This window comes from Narcine bancroftii, chromosome 2 (genome assembly GCF_036971445.1).
Source record: "Narcine bancroftii isolate sNarBan1 chromosome 2, sNarBan1.hap1, whole genome shotgun sequence".
Lineage (NCBI taxonomy): Eukaryota > Metazoa > Chordata > Chondrichthyes > Torpediniformes > Narcinidae > Narcine > Narcine bancroftii.
The window spans coordinates 77,660,202-77,685,947 of NC_091470.1; the positions used below are offsets into that span (position 1 = coordinate 77,660,202).

At 37.2% G+C, this 25,746-nt stretch overlaps 1 protein-coding gene across 6 annotated transcripts in view; it reads left to right on the plus strand.

Annotated features, from left to right (window-relative positions):
• mgaa (MAX dimerization protein MGA a) overlaps window positions 1-25,746 on the plus strand; it is a 123,591-nt gene that overhangs the window by 62,906 nt on the left and 34,939 nt on the right. For all 6 annotated transcript variants that reach the window (XM_069917167.1, XM_069917166.1, XM_069917170.1 and 3 more), the window contains exons 8-14: window positions 2,374-2,924; window positions 4,607-4,925; window positions 10,364-10,590; window positions 13,125-13,256; window positions 14,619-14,697; window positions 22,301-22,923; window positions 24,667-24,922. In XM_069917167.1, the coding sequence (XP_069773268.1) occupies window positions 2,374-2,924; window positions 4,607-4,925; window positions 10,364-10,590; window positions 13,125-13,256; window positions 14,619-14,697; window positions 22,301-22,923; window positions 24,667-24,922 (2,187 nt within the window). The remainder of the gene's footprint in view (window positions 1-2,373; window positions 2,925-4,606; window positions 4,926-10,363; window positions 10,591-13,124; window positions 13,257-14,618; window positions 14,698-22,300; window positions 22,924-24,666; window positions 24,923-25,746) is intronic.

The window sequence follows — 25,746 nt, forward strand, 5'->3', positions numbered from 1 at the left end:
AAAGGGACTTCAGGCACTGACTGCCCATCCTTTCACCCCTTTTATTTTTCTTCACATCTGCTCCTCTATAATCAAACTGAAATAAAAATGAATTTCTCAGCTTGCTTTTTAGCCTTTAATTTCTTGTTGAGGAGTCACGGAGTTCAACGGTACAGAAACAGACCATTCAGCCCCACTTGTCTGTGCCAACCAAGGCAGTTCTATTTCCCTTCGTTTAGACCATATCCCTCTAACTTGCCTATCTATATTCCCTGTCTTTACTGTTTCCTCTGGCAACTTGTTCTATGTACCCACCACTCTTTGTGGAAAGAGGTGCCTCGCAGGTCCATATTTATCTTTTTCCTCTCTTGATCTGTGTTCTCTGGCTTTAGATTCCCTTACACTGGGGAAAAAGACTATGTGTGTTTGTCTCAACCATGTTTTGTTTAGGTCCAACTGTGTCATTACCAAAATGCAGTGAAATGGAGATTCTAATTCGAAAGGGGACCACAAAGAAGTTCATATCAGTTTTGTATTCTTTAATCCAATGGGGTACTCCTAAACGGGAGTTACATAGATCAAAACAAAGATGGGAATCAGACTGGAAAATTAGTCTTGATGATAAGACCTGGTTGAACTTATGCTACAACTGTATGACCAGAATTAATGTAAGGTATAGACTGGTGCAATATAATTTTTTGCATCAGTTATACCTTACCCCACAAAAAATAAATAAATTAAATCCTAATTTTTCTGATATGTTTTAGATGCAGGGGAGAAATTAGTACTTTTTTTTTACATTCCACCTGGTCATGTTCCAAATTGAAACCCTTCTGGGAAAACTTAAGAGCTTTATTTAATCAAATAATTGGAAAACAATTGCCTCTAAGTCCAGAATTGATTCTTAAAACAATTGCCTCTAAGTCCAGAATTGATTCTTTTAGAAAATATTACAGACATAAGACCTAAAATGACGCTGTCCAAATATCAATCAGTTTCTTAAAATTGCATTGACAGTGGCCAGGAAATGTATTACAGTTACCTGGAAGTCTGATTTTCTCTTGGAAATAGCCAGTTGGAATACTGAAATGCATAGTTGTGTTCTCCTGGAAAGAAAATTGCTTACAACTTAGGGAATAAATACAATATGTTTTTGCAGGAATGAAAATTTAACTTACAAAATAGGGTTTAATACTTAATAAATAAGATACATTCTATTTATTTTTCTTCCCTCTATTTTTCTTCCTTTCATTGAAATTTAGATAAAAATAATTGGACCCACTTCTTTGTTGAATTTGATTTCAGATCTAGATAGCTCCTCTTTTTCTTTTTCATTTTTTCTTTTCTTTTTTACTTTCTCTTGTTTCCTTCTTTCTTTGACTTTTTTTCCTTTTTCACCATTTTTCTTCATCAGGGGTTTTGTTTGAGGGGGGAATAGAGGTCATATTTGGAATGTGTATTAATGGTTCACATTTAATTACTTATCTGTGATCATAATTTGGTTTTGTTTGTTGATAAAACCAAAAATAAAATATTCCAAAAAAAAATGTTTTGTTGATACATTCTTTGAGCTTCGACTCTGAGCTATTTTGTCTCGTATGCAGCAATAGTCTTGTTAGAGAATTGCATACTATATATGTGTGTAATAGGTGATACAATGCAAAAGTCACCCAGGCCTCGTCTGTCCACTCTCTGGAGCTCCCACCGTCACAACCGTGGACTCGCCTAGTCCCTGGACGCTCTCCCATCCAAGCTCTTGGTGCCCTCGCCCTCCTCCCATCTGAGCTCTACAATCCAAGCTCCTGATGCCCCAACCGCAGATTCTTACCTAGGCCATGGTCCCTGTCCATCTAAGTTCCTGAAGCCCCAGTTGGTCTCCCATCCAAGCTCCTGACACCCCAACTACAGACTTCCCTAGGACCCGGTCGCCTGCCCATCCAAGCTCTTGGTACCCCAGCCACACTCCTATCCAAGTTCCTGACACCCTGACCACATCCTCACTTAGACCCTGGCTGTTGGCCCATCTGAGCTCCAAAAGCATTAAACTCAGACTTAACTTCCGTTCCCAGCTGTCTGCTGCTTATCTGAGCTCCTGACACCTCAAATCCAGACTTACCACTTGGTCCTGGTCGGCCAACCATCCGAGCTCCCGACTCCTGAATGACGCAGGTATTTACTGTGGTTGAAAATGTATGTGTGTAATAGTCAACCCCCTAAATTTTACCATAAATTGGCCCACAAAATTTGATGATCACACATGTATATGCAGTACTTACCGTACAATAGTTGCAATTAGATGAGGAAACTATTTAAATAATATACTTCGGTTGATGAAAGTTTGTTTGGATGATACACTAAAAAATGAACTGATTTGTGCTTTGGGGTCTTTATCAGATACCAAACTAGAGGGGTCTATGAAAAATCGTTCTGTTTTCTCAAGTGACAAGTTGGATGAATACCTGGAAAATGAAGAGAAATTTATTAAACGGCGTGCTGCTTTGTGCGTGAATAAAATATCAAAAGTTGCATATCAGCTGCCCACCAAAAGTTCCAGCTATGTTCGCACGTTGGATAGTGTATTAAAACACCAAACATCCCAAGCCAACTGCAGAGGGTCTCACTCATCCAGTCAAAGATCGATTTCTCCACAATCCATTTCCGTTGGCTCTGTTTCCAAAAGCATCGAGCAGATTGAAATGATATCAGAGCCTGACTTGGCCAGCAAGTCTCCAAACAATGCACAACTGGCCTCAATGCCAGAAAGATCACTAACTAAAACCTCCTGTTGGCGACTGCCCTCTGGACATGTAAGACCACTTGGGTTAACCAAAAGGCAGGTAAAGTTGATGAATCTGGAAAACGGTGCCCTCTGGGCCGGAAAACCAAAGACCTACATCACAGAGGAGCGAGCAGAGGCTTCACTTGTAATTCTGCTAACAGCACAGGTACTGATTTTGTTTTACATTGAAGGAAAACTGAGGAAAGTTTGTTATCAAAGGGCCTGAAGAATGCAAATCTCAAAATCATTGATATCATCAGGACTTGAAAATTGTAGTAAAGCTTGCTATTAACCATAGATTAAGTTTATGTACAGTTGAGACAAAAGGAGACCACATTTTAATGATTTTGAAAAAACCAACAAATACATGGGAGAGGAAGATTAAACGCATATACCCATGAGTCTGTTTTGCCATTTGATAACTTGGTTTCTAATCTGATTTTTGGCACCATCTCAGTTTTCCCTCAAAATCTTCTTCCATAGTTTAAAAATTCATCTCAGACTTAAATACATTTAATGATACTGAATCCACAGTCTTCTAGTGCAGCCTTTCTTAATGGGGACCACACAGTCCCCCCTCTGGGGGCCACAGCACATTTAAGGGAGGATCATGGACTGAAATCACTTTTTAAAAATTGTTTATTTTATGTAGTCAGAATGAGAGAAGTAAGGAAGAAATCAACTAAATTTGACTGCTTCACATGGAAGGGAACCCATGAATTTTGAGCAGAATTCTAAGGGACACATAGCCAAGAAGAGATTGAGAATGGTTGCTCTGATGCCTAGAATTGCAATCCTGTGAGGGAAGAAATTCCTCATTATCTCTGTCTCAAGTGACGTTAATATGGCATCTTATTGAATGTCTTCTGTAAGTCCAAATATATATTCTAGTATTGGTTCCCCTAATGCATCCCATTTGTTATACCCTGAAAGAAATACAAAAAGTTTGTCAAAAGCATATTCCATTTTATGAAGTCACGTTAAATGTTTTATAGTCTTACCATTTCTTTTTGTGTAACTATTACCTCCAATAATAGATTTCAGCATTTTACTGATAAGCTGTCTCGTTCCCTGGTTTCTCTCCCTCCTTTCTGGAAGAGTGACATTACATTTGATCTTTCAATCCTCTGAGATTTCTTCAGAATCCAGGAAATTTTGAATTGTTTCTGCTGTCTTTGTAACCACTTTATTCATGTTCTTAGAATGCAGGCTATCAGGTCAAAGGGATTTATTGCCCATGAATTTACCCAGTACTTTATCTCAAGTGAGAGAATTCTTTTTGATTCCTTTTTTTTGCCATTGTTCATTACCATTTTATTCTGCTTTCCCAGTTCATTGGTCAATTATTTTCTCTTCTCATTTGTAAAATGAGAACTAAACAACATCTCTATTAACTAAACATAGAGACCAAAAATGTATTTGGTATTTCAGACTCACCAATGTCCTTTAAAGTTACATAAACCTTTTCCTATTTCTCTACCCCATATACTTTGCAAGACCTACAGCTTTCTGTTATAACTAACCTCCAATTTTGGTTCTGTGAGATCACAAATCTTAATTTACTTTCACTGCCTGGACTTTTAGCTTCAGGATTAACTCCATAAATATCTCAATTTCTCAACATTCCTTGTGTTTAAATCTTGTCTATTTGACTAAGGATTTAGTCATCATACCTGCAATTCAAATGATATTGTGTATTGATCTCCTGAGAAGTACCTTGGGACTGTTTATTTTCAAGATATGGCTAATTCTATAATCTTTTCCAACATCCAATGTTTTTCTCTGATAATTTTTTCTTTTCCATATTTTGTATTACTGAAAATATATTTTCCTGACATGATTTTCCAGGGATCGCTATCCTCAAAGAAACATAAAGTGGTAACTAGGCAGGTACCGCTTTGTAAGAATGAATTCTGTCGCTTGGGATGCATCTGTTCCAGTCTCGCACATGTGAAACAGCCACCCAAACATTGTCGAAAGCCAGAGTGTATGCTCAGCTGCAAATGTCCTAAGCGGAAGGTATTGGTGCTAAAGTCATTTACAAGAAGGAAGAAGCAAGTGAACAAGTCCCTCAGAGAAGATTTGATATTCTATGATGCTTTGGAAGAGGATGATGAATGGAAACCAAGAGCCAAAAAAAGGAAAAGGAAGAAGGTGGTTGAATATGGTTAGTGGGCACTACATGAATATTTGTCAATTATTGAAAGTGGGATATAGTTTTGTTGAGAATAGATTTGAAACTGCAGATCTGTTTATGCACATTGTTTCAGATTTACATGTTGCTTGCAAATTTAGATGTTTGCTCATCACAATAGATCTATTAACGTGCAAAAATATGGATAGACATTTAAATTTTTTACTTCAAATTCTGCATATTCCAAAAATTAAAATTTGTGTTAGGGTTGGTGTCAGTGCTGCGCAATTGCTCAGCAAAAAGTGGTGTAAAGCACTTCTTCCGTCCGATAGCCTACAGGTCATTCTTGGATAAGGTTTAGATTCCCATTTAGGGTCATGTGAAGCCATGGATTGCAGATGGTGGATGGTTTTTACAAATAGATTCTACAAATTGGAATTTATGGTTGTAAAACAAAACATTGGGCAGATGAATATGCTGATCAATGTCCACAGTTACCCATCCAGTAGAAGGCAATGGTAAACCACTTCAGTATTTTTTCCTTGTATAATCATGAACTCCACACTCAAATTGGAGCTTCACTGAAGGAGATTATTGGAGGCAACTACAATTCGGAGGGTCAGAGATCATGATGAGGGAGAGACATGATTGCCCATGCCAAACAGAAAGGTACCTGAATGAATGAATTGCTTAAGTGCTTAAAACAGTTAAGTAAAAATACACTTCTAGAGCAAACTTCATCGTTACCTTGATGAAGGGTTCAAGCCCAAAACATTGGTGATGTATTTTTATCTTTGCTATATAAGACGCTGTTGGACCTCCTGAGTTGCTCCAGCATTGTATTTTTACTTCTGCAGACTTCCATGTTTTACTCTTGTCTCATTTTATATATAAAGTTTAAGTTTCGTGTCTTTAGAATATTAACAAGGCATAGGATGGAGAGAATTTTTGGATTGGAAGCCCAGGATAAATGCCTGACAACAGAAGTAGTAATTAAAATTTTATTGACAGGTTTTCTTCGTAGTATTTGCTGGATTGTTAGGCTGGATGCCTATTGTGCTGGTAAATGAGGGGTTCAAGATGATGGTTGAAAGCTTGTTGAACCAAGAAGAAACACATTCCCTCAGGAATTGTGTTGATGTTATACAGAGGGTTCGGAGATTTGTGGGGATGCTGCCTGGATTGGAGAGGATGTCTGAGGATAAGGTTGAGTGAATTTGGTCTTTTTTCCTTTGAGTGACAGGAAATGAGGGGTAATCTGATAGAGGAGTTAAGATGATGAGAGGCAATGATCGTGTAGGAGTGAGTACGGGGGGGGGGGGATGAAGAACAAGTTATTCACTTGGGGAGTGGTGTGTGCATGGAATGCACTGCCAGCAACAATGGTGGAGTCATGTACAATAGGATGTGTTGAGCGACAATTAGATAGGAAAAAGTAGACCCTGATTTACAGCCATCTGATTTATCCTTGACTATGCCAAGGTGGTGTACTGAAATTCAAAGTTATATTCCTTCAGAAAAAAAAAATCACTTAGAATTTAAGGAATAAGTACTAATGTTTTTTACAAATTTGGCACATATACCCAAATAATGGGATTAAATTTATAATGATATCCTTCTTATGCCTCTAGACCTGCAGGATTCTCCTCTGTATGTTTATATTAGATCTGGTGATTTGTACTGGTGCCATCTTTCTCTGCAATCCAAAGATTTTGTTTTCCCTTTTTATATCTATAAAGCTTTTTTTTCATTTTGTGTTTTATTTTTTTTCAGGGGGTAGTTGGGTGGGAGGAAGGGGCTTCTTGGGGTGGGATGAAAACCATTATGTATACGATAAATTTGTTTTTTGCTATCTATTATTATAATAATTATAGTTACTGCATGCATGAAATTTAAAATAAAATATAAAAACCCACATTTTTAAAGTTAGATCACCTGGCTGTGATCCTTCTGCTTTCTTACTGATAGAGCCTAAAAAGAGAGGCTCCAGAGATCAGGACAGCTAGAAGGTGATCACAGGAGGCTGAATAATGGTTACAGGACCACATCAAGTCACTGGATTGAGTAGTATTCAAGAACTCAGCTGAGGATCTGAATAATTGCACTAGGGCCATTACAGAATTTATCAAAACACCTGTGGATGAGTGTGTCCCCGCCAAATCATTCTGGGTTTTCCCGAACCAGAAGCCCTGGATAAACAATGAAATCCAGAACCTGATGAGAGCCAGATCACAGGCAATTAAGTCTGGAGATCAGGAACATTACACAAGACACAAGGGAAAGCTATCTCCCAGGCGAAGGAGAAATTCTGAATGAGAATGGAAACAACAAAGGATACCCGACAACTGTGGCAGGGCCTAAATTACACAACCTGCTGCAAAACCAAATCAAGTGCAGAGGAGACTGCAAAGCTTCATTTTCAGATGAACTCTATGCCCTATTTGACCATCAGAACAAGGAAGGCCCTCTGTGAACCCCTATGTCCCCTGATGACACTCTTCAGTTAGTATCTGAGGCTGACTTTATGAGAGTGAATCCAAGGAAAGCATCTGGTCTGGATGGACTACTTGGCTGAATAATGAAAACCTATGCTTACCAAATTGCCAATGTATTCAGGGATATCTTTAACATTTCACTTTGGCTGGGCTTGGTACCCACTTGTTTCAAACTGGCCTCAATTGTACTTGTCCCCAACAAGAGTGTGGTAACCTATCTAAATGACTACTGACCGGTGGCACTTGCATCCATAGTGATGAAGTGTTTTTAGAGGCTAGTGTTGAAGTATATCATCTCCTGTTTCAGTTCGCCTACCGCAGCAAAAGGTTTATGGTAGATGCCATCTCACTGGGTCTACACAAGGCCCCGAAACACATGGACAGCAAAGTCGCATGCAACAGGATGCTCTCTATTGACTACAGTTCAGCATTCAATACCATCATCCCCTCAGAACTGATGAGCAAACTCTAAAACATGGCTTCTGTAATTGGATCCAGATTTCCTCACCTTCAGACCACAATACCTATGACTGATGGGTTGTATAAACAGGTGTGATTAATCAGCTTACAGGAGAGAGATTGAAAACTTGGCTGAATGATGTAGTAACAGCCACCTCACACTCAATGTCAGCAAAACCAAGGAGTTGATTGTGGACTTCATGAGGGGAAAATCAGAGGTGTACAATCCAGTGATCATTAGGGGGTCAAAAGTGGAGAGGGTGAGCAAATTTAAATTCATGGAAGTCACTATTTCAGAGAATCTTTAATGGACCCATCACACAGATGTTATGAAGAAAGTATGTCAGAGCCTCTGCTTTCTCAGAAGTTTGTGGAGGCTTGGTATGGTATGACCCTGAAAACAGTGGCATATTTCTACAGATTTGCAGTGGAAAGTGATCTGGTCGGCTTCATCACTGCCTCATATGGAGGCACCAATACCTCTGTGCGGAAAGCCTGCAAAATGTAGTAGACGTAGCCCAGTACATCACAGGCAGAACTCTCTCTACCCATCAAAGAAATTCGACATGGAACGTTGCCTTCAGAGAGCAGCTGCCATCAAGGATCCATGCCACCTAGAACATGCTCTTTTCTTGCTGCTGCCATCTGGAAAGAGGTGTAGGTACCACAAGATTCATACCAGCAGGTTCAGGAACAATTGCTACCCCTCCACTATCAGACTCAACAGCAAACTCGATCAGAGACTCATTTGAGGACACTTACTTTGCACATTGTTTATTATTTAAAAAAATTTATCTGTTGCACAGTCAGATTGTTTACATTTCTCTCTTTGTCAACTTAACTTTTCTTGAGTACAGTTTTTTGCACTACCAAATCTGCTTGGCCTGCAGAAAACAAAATCTCAGGGTTGTATGTACTCTAATAATGAATCTGAAGTTCAAACTTTGAGTGTGGAAGGAGGAAAGGGTTGGGGAGGAGAAGATGTAGTTGGTGGTGGGATCCTATTGCAGCTGGTGGAAATGACAAATGATGAATGCATTTGTTAGTAGGGTATAAGTTGAAGACTTGGGAAAACTATCTGCTTGGAGGGAGGTGGGGTGAGAGCAAAAATTTGAGTTACAGGAAGTGCAAGAGATGCTCCATCAACCACAGTGGAAGGGAAAGTAACTGCCTGACAAAGGATATTTTGGATGTTCTGGATTAAAAGCCTCATCTTGAGAAGATATAGCGGTGACAAAGAAACAAAGAAAGATGGCATCCTTACAAGAAACCAAGTAGGCAGTGGTGTTGTCTAGGCAAATGTTGGGAGTTGTGGTTTTGTAATGAACATCAGGTTCTAGATTCAGATTCTGGATTTTTTATTCCGATTTGAGCATCAGTCATCTTTTTTCTGTCTTCATTAGAAATATTTGTCTGGTTCTTGAAAAATAAATGTAAAATGAAGGCCACCAGAAATCTGAGGTACAGGCATGTGTATTTTCTGCAGATTTCTGCATTTTTTAAATCTATTTTCCGCATTTTTGAATGATTTCCACATTCAGGAGCTCGAATTGGTGCCCATAGGTCTTCTTACTGCTACCTTTGAGCAGAAGTGCAGCGGACCTCGGGCTCCCGGTGGCAACAGCAGCCTTAGGTTCTGGGCAAACAGTGACATACCTTGAGCTCTTGGCAGCGAGTGACAGACCTCAGGTGGGGAGCAGCGGACCTCGGGCTCCCGGGCAGCGGCGGGAACCTTGGGGCCTCGGCAAGAACAGGGCCTCAGTGGGGAGGTGTCGGTAATCAGCGGCAGCCAGCAATTTTTTTGAAAGTCAAGAAAAAAACAAGTGATCATTGTAACCAGGAACAAGGTGGAATAAAGCAGCGAACACACCATGAAAGTAACAAAAAGGGATGAAGAAGGAAAATAATAAATTGACAAATCACTGTAAGGTTGAAAATTTTCAGTCAATAAAAATGTTGTTAGTATACAGTGACATATTCACATTATTTTGTAATGTTTGTTTTTTTTACTTTGAAATTCAATAAAAGAGGCTTGAAACTGGTAATTTTGAGTGAATTTTCAAAAAATTTTCCAAATGTGGAGTGCTGTCCCCCAACTCCTTGACCCCTGCCGTGTGCCTCGCGCGCAAGCGCTCAGCTCTTTCACTTTTTTTTTTAGCTCATTCACATGCCTGATGATCGACCAATAATGAAACAAAAGAAGAATAAAAATGTATAAATTCTGGCATTTTGAAACTTTTAAAGGATGAAACAATAGGGAAAAGAGCCAAATGTAAAATATTGCACTGTTGTTCTTAATATTTGTCATAATTGCCATCTTCCATCTTCTGATAGATGGACACTAATACTGTTAATTGTTGCACCAAGAATCCTTTAAACCCAGTGGAATGCATGTGGAATCAAGACCTGAGAGAATCCTTAAAAATGTTTGTAAAACCAAACATTAATAAATGCCCAGTATTCTCACTGAGGGCAAAATATAACCTTTCTCCATTTTTTCCCCCTTTTTCCCTGCAGCTATTCCTGAGCCAGAACAACCTGTACGTTCATACCCGCTGTGGGTTCGTGAAGAGGGAGAGGTGGACCCTGAGCCAGTCTACATTGCGCCTCATTTAGAATCTTACCATGCTGACAAAAGTCCCTGTTTGTCCCAACCACAATCTCCACTTAGTCCAAATGAGTCTGGATCCACTGAAGTGCAAACAGTACAGTCAACTCCTACAAGTTCACCAAAGCCCTCTGAGGTAGGTTGTAAATTATATGAAGTATCTCCATGATCATTCAGAATTACCATTGTTATGCAGCAATATTTTCCTGTTTTTACATAACATTGGCCAACCTGGTTAGCCAACTGAAGAAAAATGCTTATAGTTGCTGATATTTGCAGTTTTAGATGTGGCAATTGGTTTTTGAGTATTGTTTGGTAAAATGGCATAACACAAGGATATTATTGCACAAAGTTGTCACCTATCAAAGTAAATGACCCAGGTTTTAATATGCATTTTATTATGAAAGTATTGAATTTTAGGAAGGGAACTCCAGAGCTTAGAGTTCTCATAACCAAGGCATTGTTGCCATTGGAGGAATGTTTATAAACATTTATTTTATTGAATGAAAGAATGTTGGATTGTAGGTATTTCAAAGAGTTATGGAGCTGAAGAAGATCAGAAATAAGGAGACCCTCGACTTTGGAGAAGTCTGAAAACTTGGATATTATTTTTGAAGTTAAAGTGTTTAACTAGGAACTAGTGAGTTTTTGAGTACAAGAATGATAAATTATGAATTTGGGAGTTTCAGGACACTTAAAATGTATGGAGGCCAACAGATTAGGAATGCATTTGAATAGTTAAATCGAGAGATAACAATGGAATGTTTGAGGTGATCTGATGATAGATGAATAAAGGCATTGGGGGCAGATAATTTGGAGGGACATAAGAAATAGGAGAAGGTGTAAGGCATCTTGCTCATAAAGCCTGCTCCATCCTTCAATAAGGCCATGCCTGATCTGACCTAAATTCAGCTTCATTTACCCACACATTCTCCAAACCCCTTAATTCCCATATATTAAAAAAATGATCAATCTGTATGAACAGTACATTTAAAGAAGCTTTCTCTGTGCTTCATTGGACATAGAATTCCACACATCCTCCACTTTCTGGGAGAAGCGGTTCCTTCTCATCTGTGTGAAATCAACTTAGTTGAATCTTAGTCCAGAAATATCGGCAATATATTTTTGTCTCCTATGGACAGCATTTTGGTGTGTTTTTACCTCTATCATGCCAATCTGTTAGTCCCATCTCCATCCATCCTTATGCACAAGTCTATTATGCAGCACCTTGTTAAATGACTTGTGGAAACCCAATAATGCAACATCCACCTGTTCCTCTCTGTCTACTATGCCTGTTGTATCTTCAAAGAATTCTATTAAATTAATTAAACATTTCTGAATCCATGATACTACTGTCTGATAGATCATCTACAATCCAGATGTCTCGCTATTTATTCCCTCATGATGGCTTCAAGCATTGTTAAGCTAACCGCTATTTATATACCTTTTGTATAAGTGTTCTTAGTATTGGCTTGGGTATGTTGTTGAGGACTTGCATGGGGACCTTATTTAACTTCCAAGGTGCTGAGAGAAGTCTTTAACATAGAGGACCCATGTTGAGAACTGGTTTTTGGGGCAAAAATACATACACGTTGGGAACCCTAACTCTGGAATGTTTACATATGTAAGAAGCACCGCAAGGAAACTAGAAAAGTATGCATGATATGAGCGGAAGGTATCCCCTTATATTTGTGGATCAGGATCATTTGAAAAAAAAAGCCATATGAGCACATTGCCAACAAGATGTCATGTGGCAAAATGGCGAAGGTAGTTCTCTTGTTGAAGAAGTAAACCTCGAAATTTCCAAGAAAATAATCTGCAGATCGGATCTTGTATTTGCTGTGAGCACAGAATTAAATAATAAAATCACACCTACGGATTATTTGGGTCACTGTAAAAGTTTAGTTGTTTGATCAGATTTTTCTAAGTAGTAGTAACTATATTAGTTTACACAAAATATATTTGATAAAACCATATCAAGGAAAGGAACTATGTAATAGTTTTAAACTCCCAAGAGTATTCAATTTCTGCATTTTGGTTTTGCAGTTTACCACTTTCATTGATTTGTATTATCAGAAAATTAAGATTTTTAGTGACTCTTGACTCTAGTAATTTATGAAAGGACAGTATTAAACAAAATAAATAATTCTCTGTAGAATTTGATTCAGTGTCAGCCTTTAAAATCAAGTATGTCAAAAGTTCTGAAATTTTAGCACATGTCATATACACCTGTAGTTTCAAAGAAAACCAGATTGGCCATCTGTTCATGACCCCACATTGGATATCTAATTGTATGGTTCATCAGATTCCTTTTTCGAATTTTAGTCAGGTATTTTGCAGCTGCTCCAAATAGCTTTGTCCATAGGAGCAGTTTGAATAAAACTTTGTTCTTTGAAGGTAAAGCAGGATTGCTCCCCAAAGGTTAAAAACTAACAATGTTAATTCATGGATAACAAACATTGGTTATAGTTATTGTGTAATTTAAATTAATCTGACTGATTTTGAAATCTCTTCCAGCAATATGCCTGTTATTTATAATTATTAAACATTCAGATATGAAATATTTCACAGTAGATGACTGGTTTTTAAACAATAAATAATGAAATAATACATATATCATGCCAATTGTAATTTCCCTTAATTTTGCTCTTATTTTAATTCCTTCTCAAGGTTGATGAGAAGGGTCCGGTGTACTGGTATTTTGACCGTATGATGACCTGTGCGCGTGTTCGTGTCTTTGAGCGCAAGGATGTTGAAAGGTCCATAACCTGTACTTGTAGCCCAAAGCATTGCTGGAGACAGGTAAGCTACAGCATACTGTTCAGTTGTGTCCATTAGCCTAATTTAGTGCCTGCAAGACGATGACCTGACAACAGAATCTACAATAGAGAAGCACAAAGATTCCAGATGTTCGAACCTTGAGCAATCAAAGAATTGCTGAAGGCATTCACTAGGTCAGGCAGCATCTGTTTCTACCTATGGATGCTGTCTGATTATGTGTATATCTCCAGCAATTTTTTGTTTGCAACAAAATCTGCAATATTGATAGATTTTCTCAGTTATCTCTTCATTGGTTCAGTAATTTGACTATAGAACTTAAACTAATTCCATGTTACTATTCAAAGGTAACCATTTTGAGATAAGATAGGTTTTGCTTACTATGCTCATGAATTAATGTATCCTACAGACCACATAAAGATGAAATTCTCAATGTGCCTTGGCTAATATTTATCTGGCAGTCAACACTCAGTACAATAGAGTGGAGCTGGTCGAAGGTTATTGCCTGTAAATTGTTTTTAAGTTCAACGCTGCTTATTCTTTAGAAGGACTTCTATTCATTTTTGGGACCTTACTGGTAATACCATTGTTTTCTTTTCCATCCCCAATTGCTTTTATGCATGGGAGGCAGTTAAGATGTTGATGCCAGACTCTCATATTGGCCAGGCTAAGTAAGACTATTGATTTTCGTACCTGAAGGACTAATCGATCAGATTTATTTTTATAACGGTATTATTTGCATGGCTTTTCATATCCAAATGAGTTTTTTTGCATTTAAATATTTCATTACTTGAATTAAAATTTACTACTGTTGTTGGATTCAAATTCTCAATTCTGGATCTGTGTCCAGAAACTGTACCACTACTCCACTGTTAAATGACTATAAAATGCTTTTGATTGTCTTGTATCTGGATAAGGCACTATATAATTTAAAAAATGGTTTGCATGGATTTGTATGAGGAAATTCCAGTTGACATTGAATATGGAATGTTGTTTCCCTGTTTTTAAGTAAATTAAAGGATATGGGAATAGTGCAAGAAACAGTTGCTAATGTGGGATATTAGCCATGATCTCAGTAATGGAAGAGGCTTTAAGGGGCTAGTTCTGTTACTGTTTATTATGTTCTGTACAAATGGTTGACCACTTGCAAGAGAAATAGAGGATAAAAGTAGGAAAGACTCAAAAGAATATGCAGAAACCTTGGTGAGACCACATTTAGGGAGCTACATGCCTTTCTGGTCTCCTTATTTCAGGAAGTATGTAATTGTCTAGTTAACAGTGAAGAGTTGAACTACTGTGAAGATGACTTGTTTTCAGATGACCAGTTTTTTTTGCACTGGTGTTTTTAAAGGAAGAATTATTCCTGTGTTCATTTTCTGTTGATAGGAAACCAGTAAGGAGAGCAAAAATGGAACAGTTAAAGCATGCAAGTTAAAGTTGTGCAGTGACTCCTCTCACAGAGAAGGTAAGAATTTGTGCATATAAATAACTGTGCATATTGGTACATACCTTAACTGTGATGTGTTTGTTCCTTAACATTTAGTACATAAGCTTATCAGCTTCAATTTGGCAGACAAGCTTTGAATCCATTTTGGTATTTTTCAATTAACTTTAATCAATTCATTGGAATTTCCAGAGTCAATTTATCACTGATCTCAGAATTCAGTGGAATCATTCAGCCCTTGGGTCTACAGATTGAAAGTGGGTTTAAAGTGGCATAAAAGGTTGGAGGGTTCTCAAGATTCAAGATTCCGTTATTGTCATGTAATAGTACAGAACATATAATATTACATGAAATTATTTTCTGCCTGATGAGTCGCCATTAGTGTTGTCCAACACCCTTATAGTAAGAAAGAAAGAAAAGCAAAAGAGAGTCCCTGACTGTCCGTGGATTAATCTCCAGGATTCCCACAGCCTCTGCCGACGCATGGACCCCTATTCTATCCATTGGCAACCCAAGTCCAGATCCAAATCGCTGTTATGATCAGGCCTTCAGCACCTGAGGTCTTTCAGATCCCTTCTTGCCCTCAGCACCCTCTCAAATCACTGTTCTGATACCTGGTTCACATAAGCCAATCCCCAGCAGCTCATGCTGGTCCCTCGACCGCAAATCATCTGCTGTCTGTGTTGGTCCTTTAGCCGCTGAGCCCCTCACTGGTTCGCTGCTGTGGTTACTGTCCTGTAGGGTTGTCTCCACTGTTTCTTCTCAACAGGTGGTGAATCCCCATTTCTGGTGCACTGTGCTGGTCAGCTATTTCCACAGAGTCTGCAACCGAGGAGTAGGTTAGGATGAATGTAAATATCTTGCGTGTATATCATCCATCAGAGAGATAAAACAAGAGTTACCCCATGACACACCTTTCATGTTCCCTGCAATGATGTTCTAGGTAAATTGCAAAAATGTTGTCATTTTGTGTATCCCTAATGTAAAAATTATGTCTTGACCACAAGTGGCAAGTTTCCAAAAATGTATTACTGAATTTACCTGATAAATAGTTATTAATCATTTCCTTACTTCATTTGTGGAAAAATCAGTTTTCAGTCCATCATGCTGAATAAAATAATACTACACAATTCACTCACCAGACATATGAAGTTACCTGTTTATCCTTGAATGTTCTTTTGTTCTCTGCCCCCATAATACATAATGGTGATTGAGTGAAGCATTTGTTAGCTCATTGAAAATCATGTATATTCAGCCTTTTTTTTAAATTATAATACTGGTGGGATTTGTGTCATCTGGAATTCTCCCCTTAAATCTCAGTGCCTTTGAACCTTGTCTTTTGAATTGCTCATGTAAATTATTTTGCGTCCAATAATTGTTCACTCTTCAATCTTAATGTAGCTCCATATCAAATTTTGTTTTGTACTTCTGCAAATCAGTTCAACAGATTTTACCATTTTAAGATCTCTTTAATGCTTCTTTGATTGGATTTGCATTTGTGACATTTGTAACGCGGTTAGCAACAATCCTTCCCTATCAAGGCCTTTAGTTGTAGCATCTCTTCCTTAAACCTCTGTACTTTTCTACGGCAATCTTAAAAGTTGCCTCTTTGACTAAACTTTTAGCCATTTGTCATAACTTTTTTGAAATAAATCACTGTGGAAGCTAGAAATACTCATTGAGTCAGGCAGCATATCTCAGGAGATGGAGAATTAATTTTAGGAGTTGGGTGGTCTTAGTTATATTGAAAGATCATTGACGTGCTCTCCATAGATATTGCCTGATTTATTAAGTATTTCCATTATATTCTCTTTTTATTTCTCCTAATTTCTTAAGTAGCTTAGTGACAATGTTTGTTTCATGTCCTGTTCAATGACCAGGAAAGTTTTGCCATATTTTTGGAAGTTGTTATTTCTGAGAAGCAGAGGTGCCATATTTTATTACTTTCTCTATTGATTGTTTTAAAAATCCATTCTTATGATGTAGAAATTGCACTTAAGGCTATAATTACTCATTATAATACTATCTGCCTTCCTGAATCACAAATGGCAGCTTCCTGAAAGTGAATGTGAATACTTTGGTATGAGGGTCGAGTCTCCCTGTGGCCTAGTTCAAAAATAAACTTCCTTACTTCTGTGACTTGTGGTTCTTTTGAAATCTTAGTGCAATTACAAATTCACGATTCTAATTGACTGAAGTTTTATCATATCTTTAAAAAGAACTGAATTCAAATGATGTCTTACACATTTTGGAATTTAAACTTGGGAGCTATGACTTTAAACCCTCCACTGTCCTATAAGCAGATATAGATATAAATGGCTAATGCAATCCCAACCTACTTCATGCAAGTCTGATGCCATCGAGTGTTTTGATGTCTGAGCAAATTTTGTTTCAATTAGACTCATCCCAAGGCCTGGGGGAATGTACCATTGAAAAGGAGAGGGGAGGGGTGTGCCACGTGATGACGTGGGGCTAGACTTGAATTCTCTACTCTCTCCAAAAAAGTTTTTAAAAAGAGTTAAGAAGCATGAACTGACTGCAAGAAAATAGAATCGGAAGCTATTGAAGGCCTACAAAACAATATACAATGCCACCTAAGAAAAGTAAATTGACTTGTTACTTTTCAAGAACTTGAACAGATAAAGAAGCTGATAAAGAAGAGAGGCCACCTTGAAGAAAGATCCTGGAGCTCTCCAGAAGGCAGGTGCCCGTGGTGACAGACCTGGAGCTGGGGAGACCATGGACATTGCTGTACAAGGATTCCCCTGACGATGGCTGACTGCCATGGGTGAAGAAGTGACACCGCACATGTGCGAGGAGATGTGCATGCTCAGAGCACAAAAAGAGGAGGCAATTTAAAACGCTCAAGAAGCCTGCAGCTCCTGCAATCAAGAAGAGGATTAGGAAGAAGAAGAAGAAATGTATGTTGAACATAGAGTTTTGGCCAAAAAACAAGAGAAAATAAAGGAGTCTTATATATCTACAACTGAAATGAAGTATATGGATTCTTTTCAGAAAACTTTGTTACAGTTAACAATAAAAGTTAAAAAATGTAGTGAGGATATAATTGAAAATAAGGATTCTACGAAGAAGGTGGTGAGAACGCTGTCACAAATGGAACAAAATTTGAAGCAATGGACGCAAAAATTAAAGGTAATGAATTTAAAATTCAGCATGTTAAAGAACAAATGAAGAAGGTTCAAGCTGAGGTGGCTGCAACAAGAACAATTAAAAAATTGATATGTCCGAAAATTTTAGTAAAAGAAATAATATAAAAATTGTTGGACTTAAGGAAGGCGACAAAGGAGAAGATATGAAGAGATTTCTACAACGTTGGATTCTGCAAACTTTGATGGGTAACTGAATTTCAAGGAGATTGTTAACACTTTAGAAAATGGGTCAAGAGCTGGGAGATATTTGAACAGAGAGAGGAAGTGGAAAGAATGCAGGTGGGAATGTATAATGAAATTATACAAGTTTTAGGAGGAGGGAGAATATTAGCGAGGACAGTTTTTACCTGATAGATCTGTTTTTAAAAAAAAAAACAATCATTGTAAGTTTGAATCGATTTGAGGCATAAGAGATAGTATAACTTCGTGGGAGTTAGGTGAGAGTATGAACCTGGTCTCTGCGGAATCTAGTGGGCGGGTATGGTTTTCGATCACAACTCCTATAGATCAAGGGTGTAAAGACGTACTGTTGATAAGGTACGCCTTGGATGGGGGCGGTAGGTTTTCTGTTCTTTTCTTTGTTTCTTTTTTTTCTAAATTTAATAAATGTATTAAGAAATATTTAGTTAGTATTTTGGATGTGGGAAGAGTAGAGATGGAAAGTTGGACGGTTATTGGATTTTATGAGAGTTTAGATGGGTGATAACTTGAATTTTATTAGTATTAACATTAATGGGATTCAAAATTGAATAAAGTGGAAAAAATTATTAGTTTATATAGAAAAAAATTAAAACGGGCATCGCTTTTTTTTAACAGGAAACACATTTGACAGAAAACAAGCATCAAAAAATTTTTTAAAAGATGGGATAGGAACATCATCTTTTAATTATAAGGCTAGAGGTACAGCAATATTAATTAATAACAATTTATCAGTTTAAATTGTTGTATATTAATATAGATGCAGTGGGGAGAATTATCAGATTTATTCGGAATAATGGACCTTAAAGAATGTATATGCACCAAATGTAGATAATGGCAAATTTATGCAAGATGTCTTCATGAATAAATGCCAAGGGAAAAGTTATATTGGGAAGGAAATTTAGATCAGGAGACAGAATGATGAAAAATAAGGTAGCAAAAAAGGTAACAGATTTGATGAAAGATATGGATTTAGTGGATATATGGAGAAAAATACACCCAAATGAAAGATTATTATTATTCTTTTCAATTTAAACATATTCATGGATAAATAAGTTTTTATATTTCTGCACAACTTAAATATAGAGTACAAAGAGTGGATTATCAAGCATGGGTTTTATCAGATCATTCACCTTTACATTTTTCTCTTATTGGAAGAAGAACTAAAGGTAGATTATAGATGGAGGTTAAATGCTAATTTGTTGAAGAAAAGGGAATTTTATGATTTTATGAGGCAACAGATAATTTGAACAAAATAATATGTGAATTTATTTGGAAAGGTAAGATGTCAAGAATTTGTTTAGAAAAAGTACTGTGGAAATTTGATCAGGGTGGACTAAAACTACCAAATTTTAAGAATTATTTTAAAGCAACTCAATTGAGGTTTTTGACCTCCTGTTATCAACGGGATGAAAAACTAGCTTGGATTCAAATAGAAATGAATAAAGTTGGTGAAGCTATTCCAAAGTTAATTGGAATAGTGAGTCATTTAAAGGAACTAAAGATTTTTCCATATTGAAACATGTATTAAAAATATGGAATATAATTCATATTGAGAGAGGAATTAAAAATTATCATTTACCAAAAATGTTGTTAAAACAAAATCAACTTTCTTTTACTTTGAAAAATTATTTATTTGGTAATTGGTATCGTAAAGGTATACAGAGAATAAAAGATTGTTTTTTTTTAGAATCTTTTTTCTAAACTTCTGATCAATTAAAAGATAAATATAACATACATAATAATACAATTTTTCCATATTATCAATTTAAAATGTATTTGAAAAAGAGACTGGGAGCAGATTTGAGACTCCCTAAACAAAGTCAATTTGAAGATAAAATAACAGATAGATTTGTTGTTAATAAATTTATGACTAATGTGCATAAAATTACAAGAGACTGCAAAGAAAAATGATTTATATAAATCAAAAATGCGGCAGGAGAAAGACTTAAATATACAAATTCAGGAGGAGATTTGGCCAAAGATATGTTAGGAAAATGTTACAGCTACAGTATATCGATAATGTTTTTGGGAGATAAATTGGGAAAGATTAGTTAGAGTAGGTCACATACAAACACTTTAAAACAGATCTTATTTGAAATACTGGACCTCTGCTAATGCTAGACATACCGGCCCCACAGCCTTTGCAAAAGCTTTGGAGAGTGCCCAAGAGACTTCACTAATGGATTGTTGATTGCAAAAGGACAACAAATGAAAGATCTTGTCGGAGCCGCAGATTGTGTGGAGCTGTTCAAAGAGGGCCATGGTTTGGCAAACAGAGAGAGTCAAACAAGCTTTTTCTCTCAAAGCTCCTTCAGGTGGCCAGAATACCCAGATATAAAGCCACACATTCTACCCTTATGCGGCTGACTTTTTTGCATTTATTGTGGACGTGAAAATGTGGAAAGGTTTTGGAATGAACTGAGTTTATTATTAGCGAAAATTGTGAAGATAAAGATACCAAAGGATCGAAGAATATTTTTACTTGGAGATATCTATGAAAAGGATATAAAATTGAAATTGGACAAATAGCAAGAAAAACTTTTAAATCTTAAAGAAGTGTATAGCGATATTATGGAAAGATGATAGAGAAGTGTTATTAAGTAGATGGTATAATGAGATGCAAAATTGTATATCTTTGGAAAAAATTACATATAGATTAAAGAATTGAGTTGAAGATTTTTATAGTATTTGGAAACATATATGGATTTTATGGATAATTTTCCGTCCATTTTTTCTATCTTAGCCACTCCTCTTAATTAGTAATTTTTAACAACAATTAATGATTGTCTATGTTAATATTGTATATGAAATGGTAGGTGTTTCTTTCCTTTTCTTACTTTTGGGTGGAAGGGGGGGAATGGGGAGAAAAATATAAAAGTTTTTTTTTAAATCATTGGATATGAATATCTGATTAATGTTTTATTCATTTTTTTTCCTGTAATGTTGCAACAATTAAATAAAATTTTTAAAAAAAGAGAGGGTAATGTTTGGCTCAAGAGAATAGTTTCCACAGCATCTTTTAAGGGCCAGGAGATGCAGGAATTCTTTTTTTGACCCCATTGTGATTTCCTCTTGCTCTTGGTCATTATTTTCTTGTCTTGACTGAAAATTTCAACAATCTTTATTCACTTGTGTTTTTCCCCTTCCCATAAATACTATGCCTTTAATCTCTGGTTTACTAATTCAGTAGCACATCCATTTTAGTTCCATGCCTCTTTATATTTAAATCTTTTAAGTATTGAGGATCTATCAGAATTCGACAAGAACTTCATCATGGAAAATATGACAAGACCTGTGTACCAATGAAACATAGAAAAGACTGTTCCATATTCAATCACTTGCCTTTGCCACATTGCATTGATCTGTTTTTAATCCTTTAACTGATTGTAGTTAAGTTAAACAAGAGAGTCTGCAGATTCTGGGATGAGTGCAATACACAAACATGCTGAAGAAGCTTGGCAGGTCAAGCAGCATCCAAAGGAAACTCAGGTCTAAAATGTTGGTCACCCTTTATTTTTTGTGGATGCTGCATGACGTACTAAGTTTCTGCAGCACGTTTGTGCATTATAGTCAAATAAACAATGATTTCTATTCCTGATGGTTTTTGAGTTATTCCCTCAGGAAATGTTATATATCTGTTCCTTGAGGACAAAATACAATCTGATGAACATCTTGCCTCTAAGACATTGAATTGTTCTTTGCTTCTTTTAAACATGACATTTCAATTTGGCATTTTAATAATGATTCTAGCCCCAACAATGAATTTTTTCTGTGGTATTTCATGTAATTGGCATAATTGTGTGGAAGATCAGGATTAAAATTGCTTGTTACGTACCCTACCCAACCTTTATTTTTTAAATGTTGAAATGCTAAAATGCTTATTGTATTCCATCCCCGCAGCTGCATTCCTCCTATTCATCTCAAGCTACCTCCTTTTATCCCTCACTATCCAAAATTTGATCTGAATGCAGTCATTCTTTGCAAAATTGACATTTAATAGATGAATAATGTTGTATTTATGTGATGGCTGAACAGGTTGTGTTCTTGGTTTTCATGGAATGGTTTCATGGTACTTTCTCTTTGTCTGTTAAGTAATAAGGCTGCTTTAGAATAATGAGGGTTATCAATTGAACTAAATATAATTTAGCCTTCATTTGGAGAGGCTGCTCTTTTTGCAAGATATGGTATATGCAAGACCTAAGCCATGTAAAGAATTCATCATAAAATACAACCACTTTTTTTGGCTTGTTTAGCACTGGACTCTGAAAAATTGGATGGTTTCGAGAGCACCTCAACGTCGCCAAATGCTGGCCAAATCTGCAAATGGAAGAGAAAAGATGGGATAGATTTGCCTTCATACTGTGAACGCCCACAAAAAGAGACTAGCAGCAGTCAGTCAGAAGAAATGCAAACATCAGTTGAGTCAAAGAATACACCTAAACTGATTGAGATTATTTCAGATTGTAATTGGGAATCAGAACGTGCAAATATTCTTGGAGTTCTTGCTCGATATACTGCCCATAAGGGAACTTTGGAGAAATTACGAATTGGCAATTTCATTGTTGAAATTGTGTCAAATCATGGAAAAGGCCAAGATCCTTCACCTGGAAGTGTTCCGATTTCTACCTCTGTAGTAAAGATTACCAAGTCCAATGATAAAGAGGAAAATGGCAAAAATTTAGTTCAAACAGCCTCCAAATCTTTTGGATTCAAGGAGTCTGAACCACGAACAATTTCACCAAAAGAAAGCTTAACAGTACCTACTAACTGCACAGAAGGAGAAAAAGAGATAACCATACTTCCAAAAGTGAAGAGCAAGCAGAAGCCTGCCGTTGAAACAGCAATGCCAACTTATCGGAAAAGTGGTATGATCCAGGTATGTGCAAAGGAATAAGAGAATAATTTTTTTTTCATGACTCTACTCTGCATTGATCAAGACAGATTAGGTTCTATTTTTTTTAAATTTTGACATAAAGCATGGAAACAGGCCATTTCGGCCCACAAGACCGTGTTGTCCAATTACACCCAGTTAACCTACAATCCCTGTACCTTTCGAACAGTGGGAGGAAATTGGAACCCCTGGGGAAAACTCATGCAGACACAGGAAGAATGTACCAACTCCTTACAGACAGCGCCTGTTCGCTGGTGCCATAACAGTGTTGCGCTAGCTGCTATGCTAACTGTGCCACCTGTGCAATGTAATCAAATAGCTAAAACGAGGAAATTGCCAGGGAAGAAAGATGTAGGTTTTCTGATTCATGCTGGAAGAATTGAATGAATGCTGCAGAGGTTGACAGTGTTGTTAAGAAGGTGCATGGGGTCACTTGGATCAAGATCAAGAGCTGTGAGGTAATATTGCAGCTGCATAAGAGCTTGGAAAATAAGACCCGACTTGGAATATTGCATTCAGTTCTGGTCACCTCAGTACAGGAAGGATGTGGATGCTTTAGAGAGGGTACAGAGAAGAATTACAAGATGCTGCCTGGATTGGAGAGCATGTCTTGTGATGATAGTTTGAGTGAACTTGGTCTTTTCTCCTTTGAGTGACCTGATAAAAGTGTCTAAACGTTAAGTCATTGATTGTGTGGATGGCCAGAGACTTTTTTTTCCCCAGGACTGTATTGGCTTACACAAAGTGACATCGTTTTAAGGTACTTAGGAGTAAGAGTAAGTACAGGGGATGCATGAGGTACATTTTTCAGAGTTGTGGAAACATGCACTGCACTGTGGGCAATGATGGTGGAGGCAGGTATGGTAGGATATTCTCAGAGACATAAGATAACAATGGAACTGAGAAAAATGGAGGGTTATGCAGTAGGCACAATACTGTGGGCCGAAGAGCCTGTAGTGTGCTCGAGATTTCGATGTTCCATCAAATCCCTTAACTGCTCTTTTTGGAGTTTTTGAAGCAGATGGAGGTCACTCTCTGGCTTCTGCTCATTGGATGATGGCTTTCACTATCTTAATGGCTAGGAGAGCAATTTTTTAAAATGGAAGGACCCCATTCCTCCTACTATAGGCCAGTGGTTTTCTCAAACCATGGCTTGTTTGAATTTAGAAAAAAATAGAAGTGCCACATTTGATTCTTCTATTAAATTTGAAGAAACTTGGCATCCATTCATAAAATATTTTCATATGATACAAGTTCTAACATTTTCCTTTTGGTGTAGTCCCTTCCTGATCATTTCTCTTGTGGGTTTGATGAATGTTGTTCCAAGGCTTTCCAGTGTTTTTTTGTTTTGTTTTTCATATTTTTATATAGATTAGTAAAGGGGGTTTTAGTATAATGTGAATTCTTTTTTTACTTCTCTTTGATTCTATGGGGAGATGAAGACAATTATTTTTCATTGGTTGGTCTAAAGCAAGTGTAAATTATTTCCTTGGCTAAGTAGATTACTTTTCCTTCATGGGATGTGTTCATTGCTGTCAAGGCCAGTGTTCCACTTTCATCCAGATTTGTTTTCAAGTAAAGTCATTTACAACTTCAGGTTAAAAGTTGAACTTTTAATTTGTTAAATCTTTTCACTTGTAACAGGAGTTGGCAGAAATTTCTATGGTCCTGTGAGGATTGTTTAATTTTTTTTTCTCTCTTGTGTATACCATTATTTTTTCTGAATAGTTCACCGGAATTGCCAGTGGTGAAACGAAGCTAACACTAGGACAGGTTGGAGCTCTTCATCCAGTGAATTGGGTGATAGCTAACCTCAAAAAGAAAGTGAAGTCACTTCAACCAATCAAGAAGTCCTCCTCCGGTACAATTGCCTCATTGGTCAACGCTTATATTCCCTCAAAACAACAAACTTCCTGTGCCGAATCACCTGGCAACGAAGATTTGAAAGAAACTGATAGTGCTCCTCCTGATACCAAAGCCACAGGTAAGATTAACTAAACAATGTGGTACCTTTTGACTGAGAAATCAAATAAGCACCAATTCCCAATCAAGCTGGAGTTCTTGATGCCGATGTTAATGTGCTTGATGGCTTGGAGTGCTGAAGATAACTACCAGGCTGGTTAAGATTTCCAGGTTGCAATGGAAGAACCTTAATGGCAGATGGAATGATTTTGTGATTGTCTTTCATGAGACATTTTAGTCTAACCCACAGTTGGAAAAAGAAAGCTTGCTATGTTTAATTCTTATTGCATCTTATGAAGCAGTAGTGCTGTGGGCTATGACTTGTTAAAAGCAATGCTTAGTTCCTCGTTGGGATTGTGACATCTGCATTCTAAGTACCAAGAAGCAATTTCCTCAGTGATCCAGATGTGCACTAAACTGTGTAGACGGGTAAGACCCCAAGTTCTTGGTGACTGAAATTTGAGTAATGCTAGAGTAGTAAGTAACTCTACCTAATAAGTCAAAAGGTAGTCTCTTCTTAAATACATTGTGCTTGATATATGTGTGTCAGTGGAGCATTTCCAGCAAAATCTCAAGTTATTGTTTCTGTTCCGGCTAATTTCACAAGATTTAAACAGGGAAATCAACAGATCCTGGGGTTATAGTGCAATGCACAAAAGTGCTAGAGAAACTCAGCAAATCATGCCACATCTAGCACGCAGAAAAGGATAATCATCGATTCAGGCTTGAGCCCTTTGTCAAGTTATGAGCAAAAAACACGCAGGCGCCTGAACAAAACAGGAAGAGGGGGAGGAGAGAGGAGGAAGGAAGGGGCAGGGGGAGGAGCACAGGCTAACAGGTAAGAAG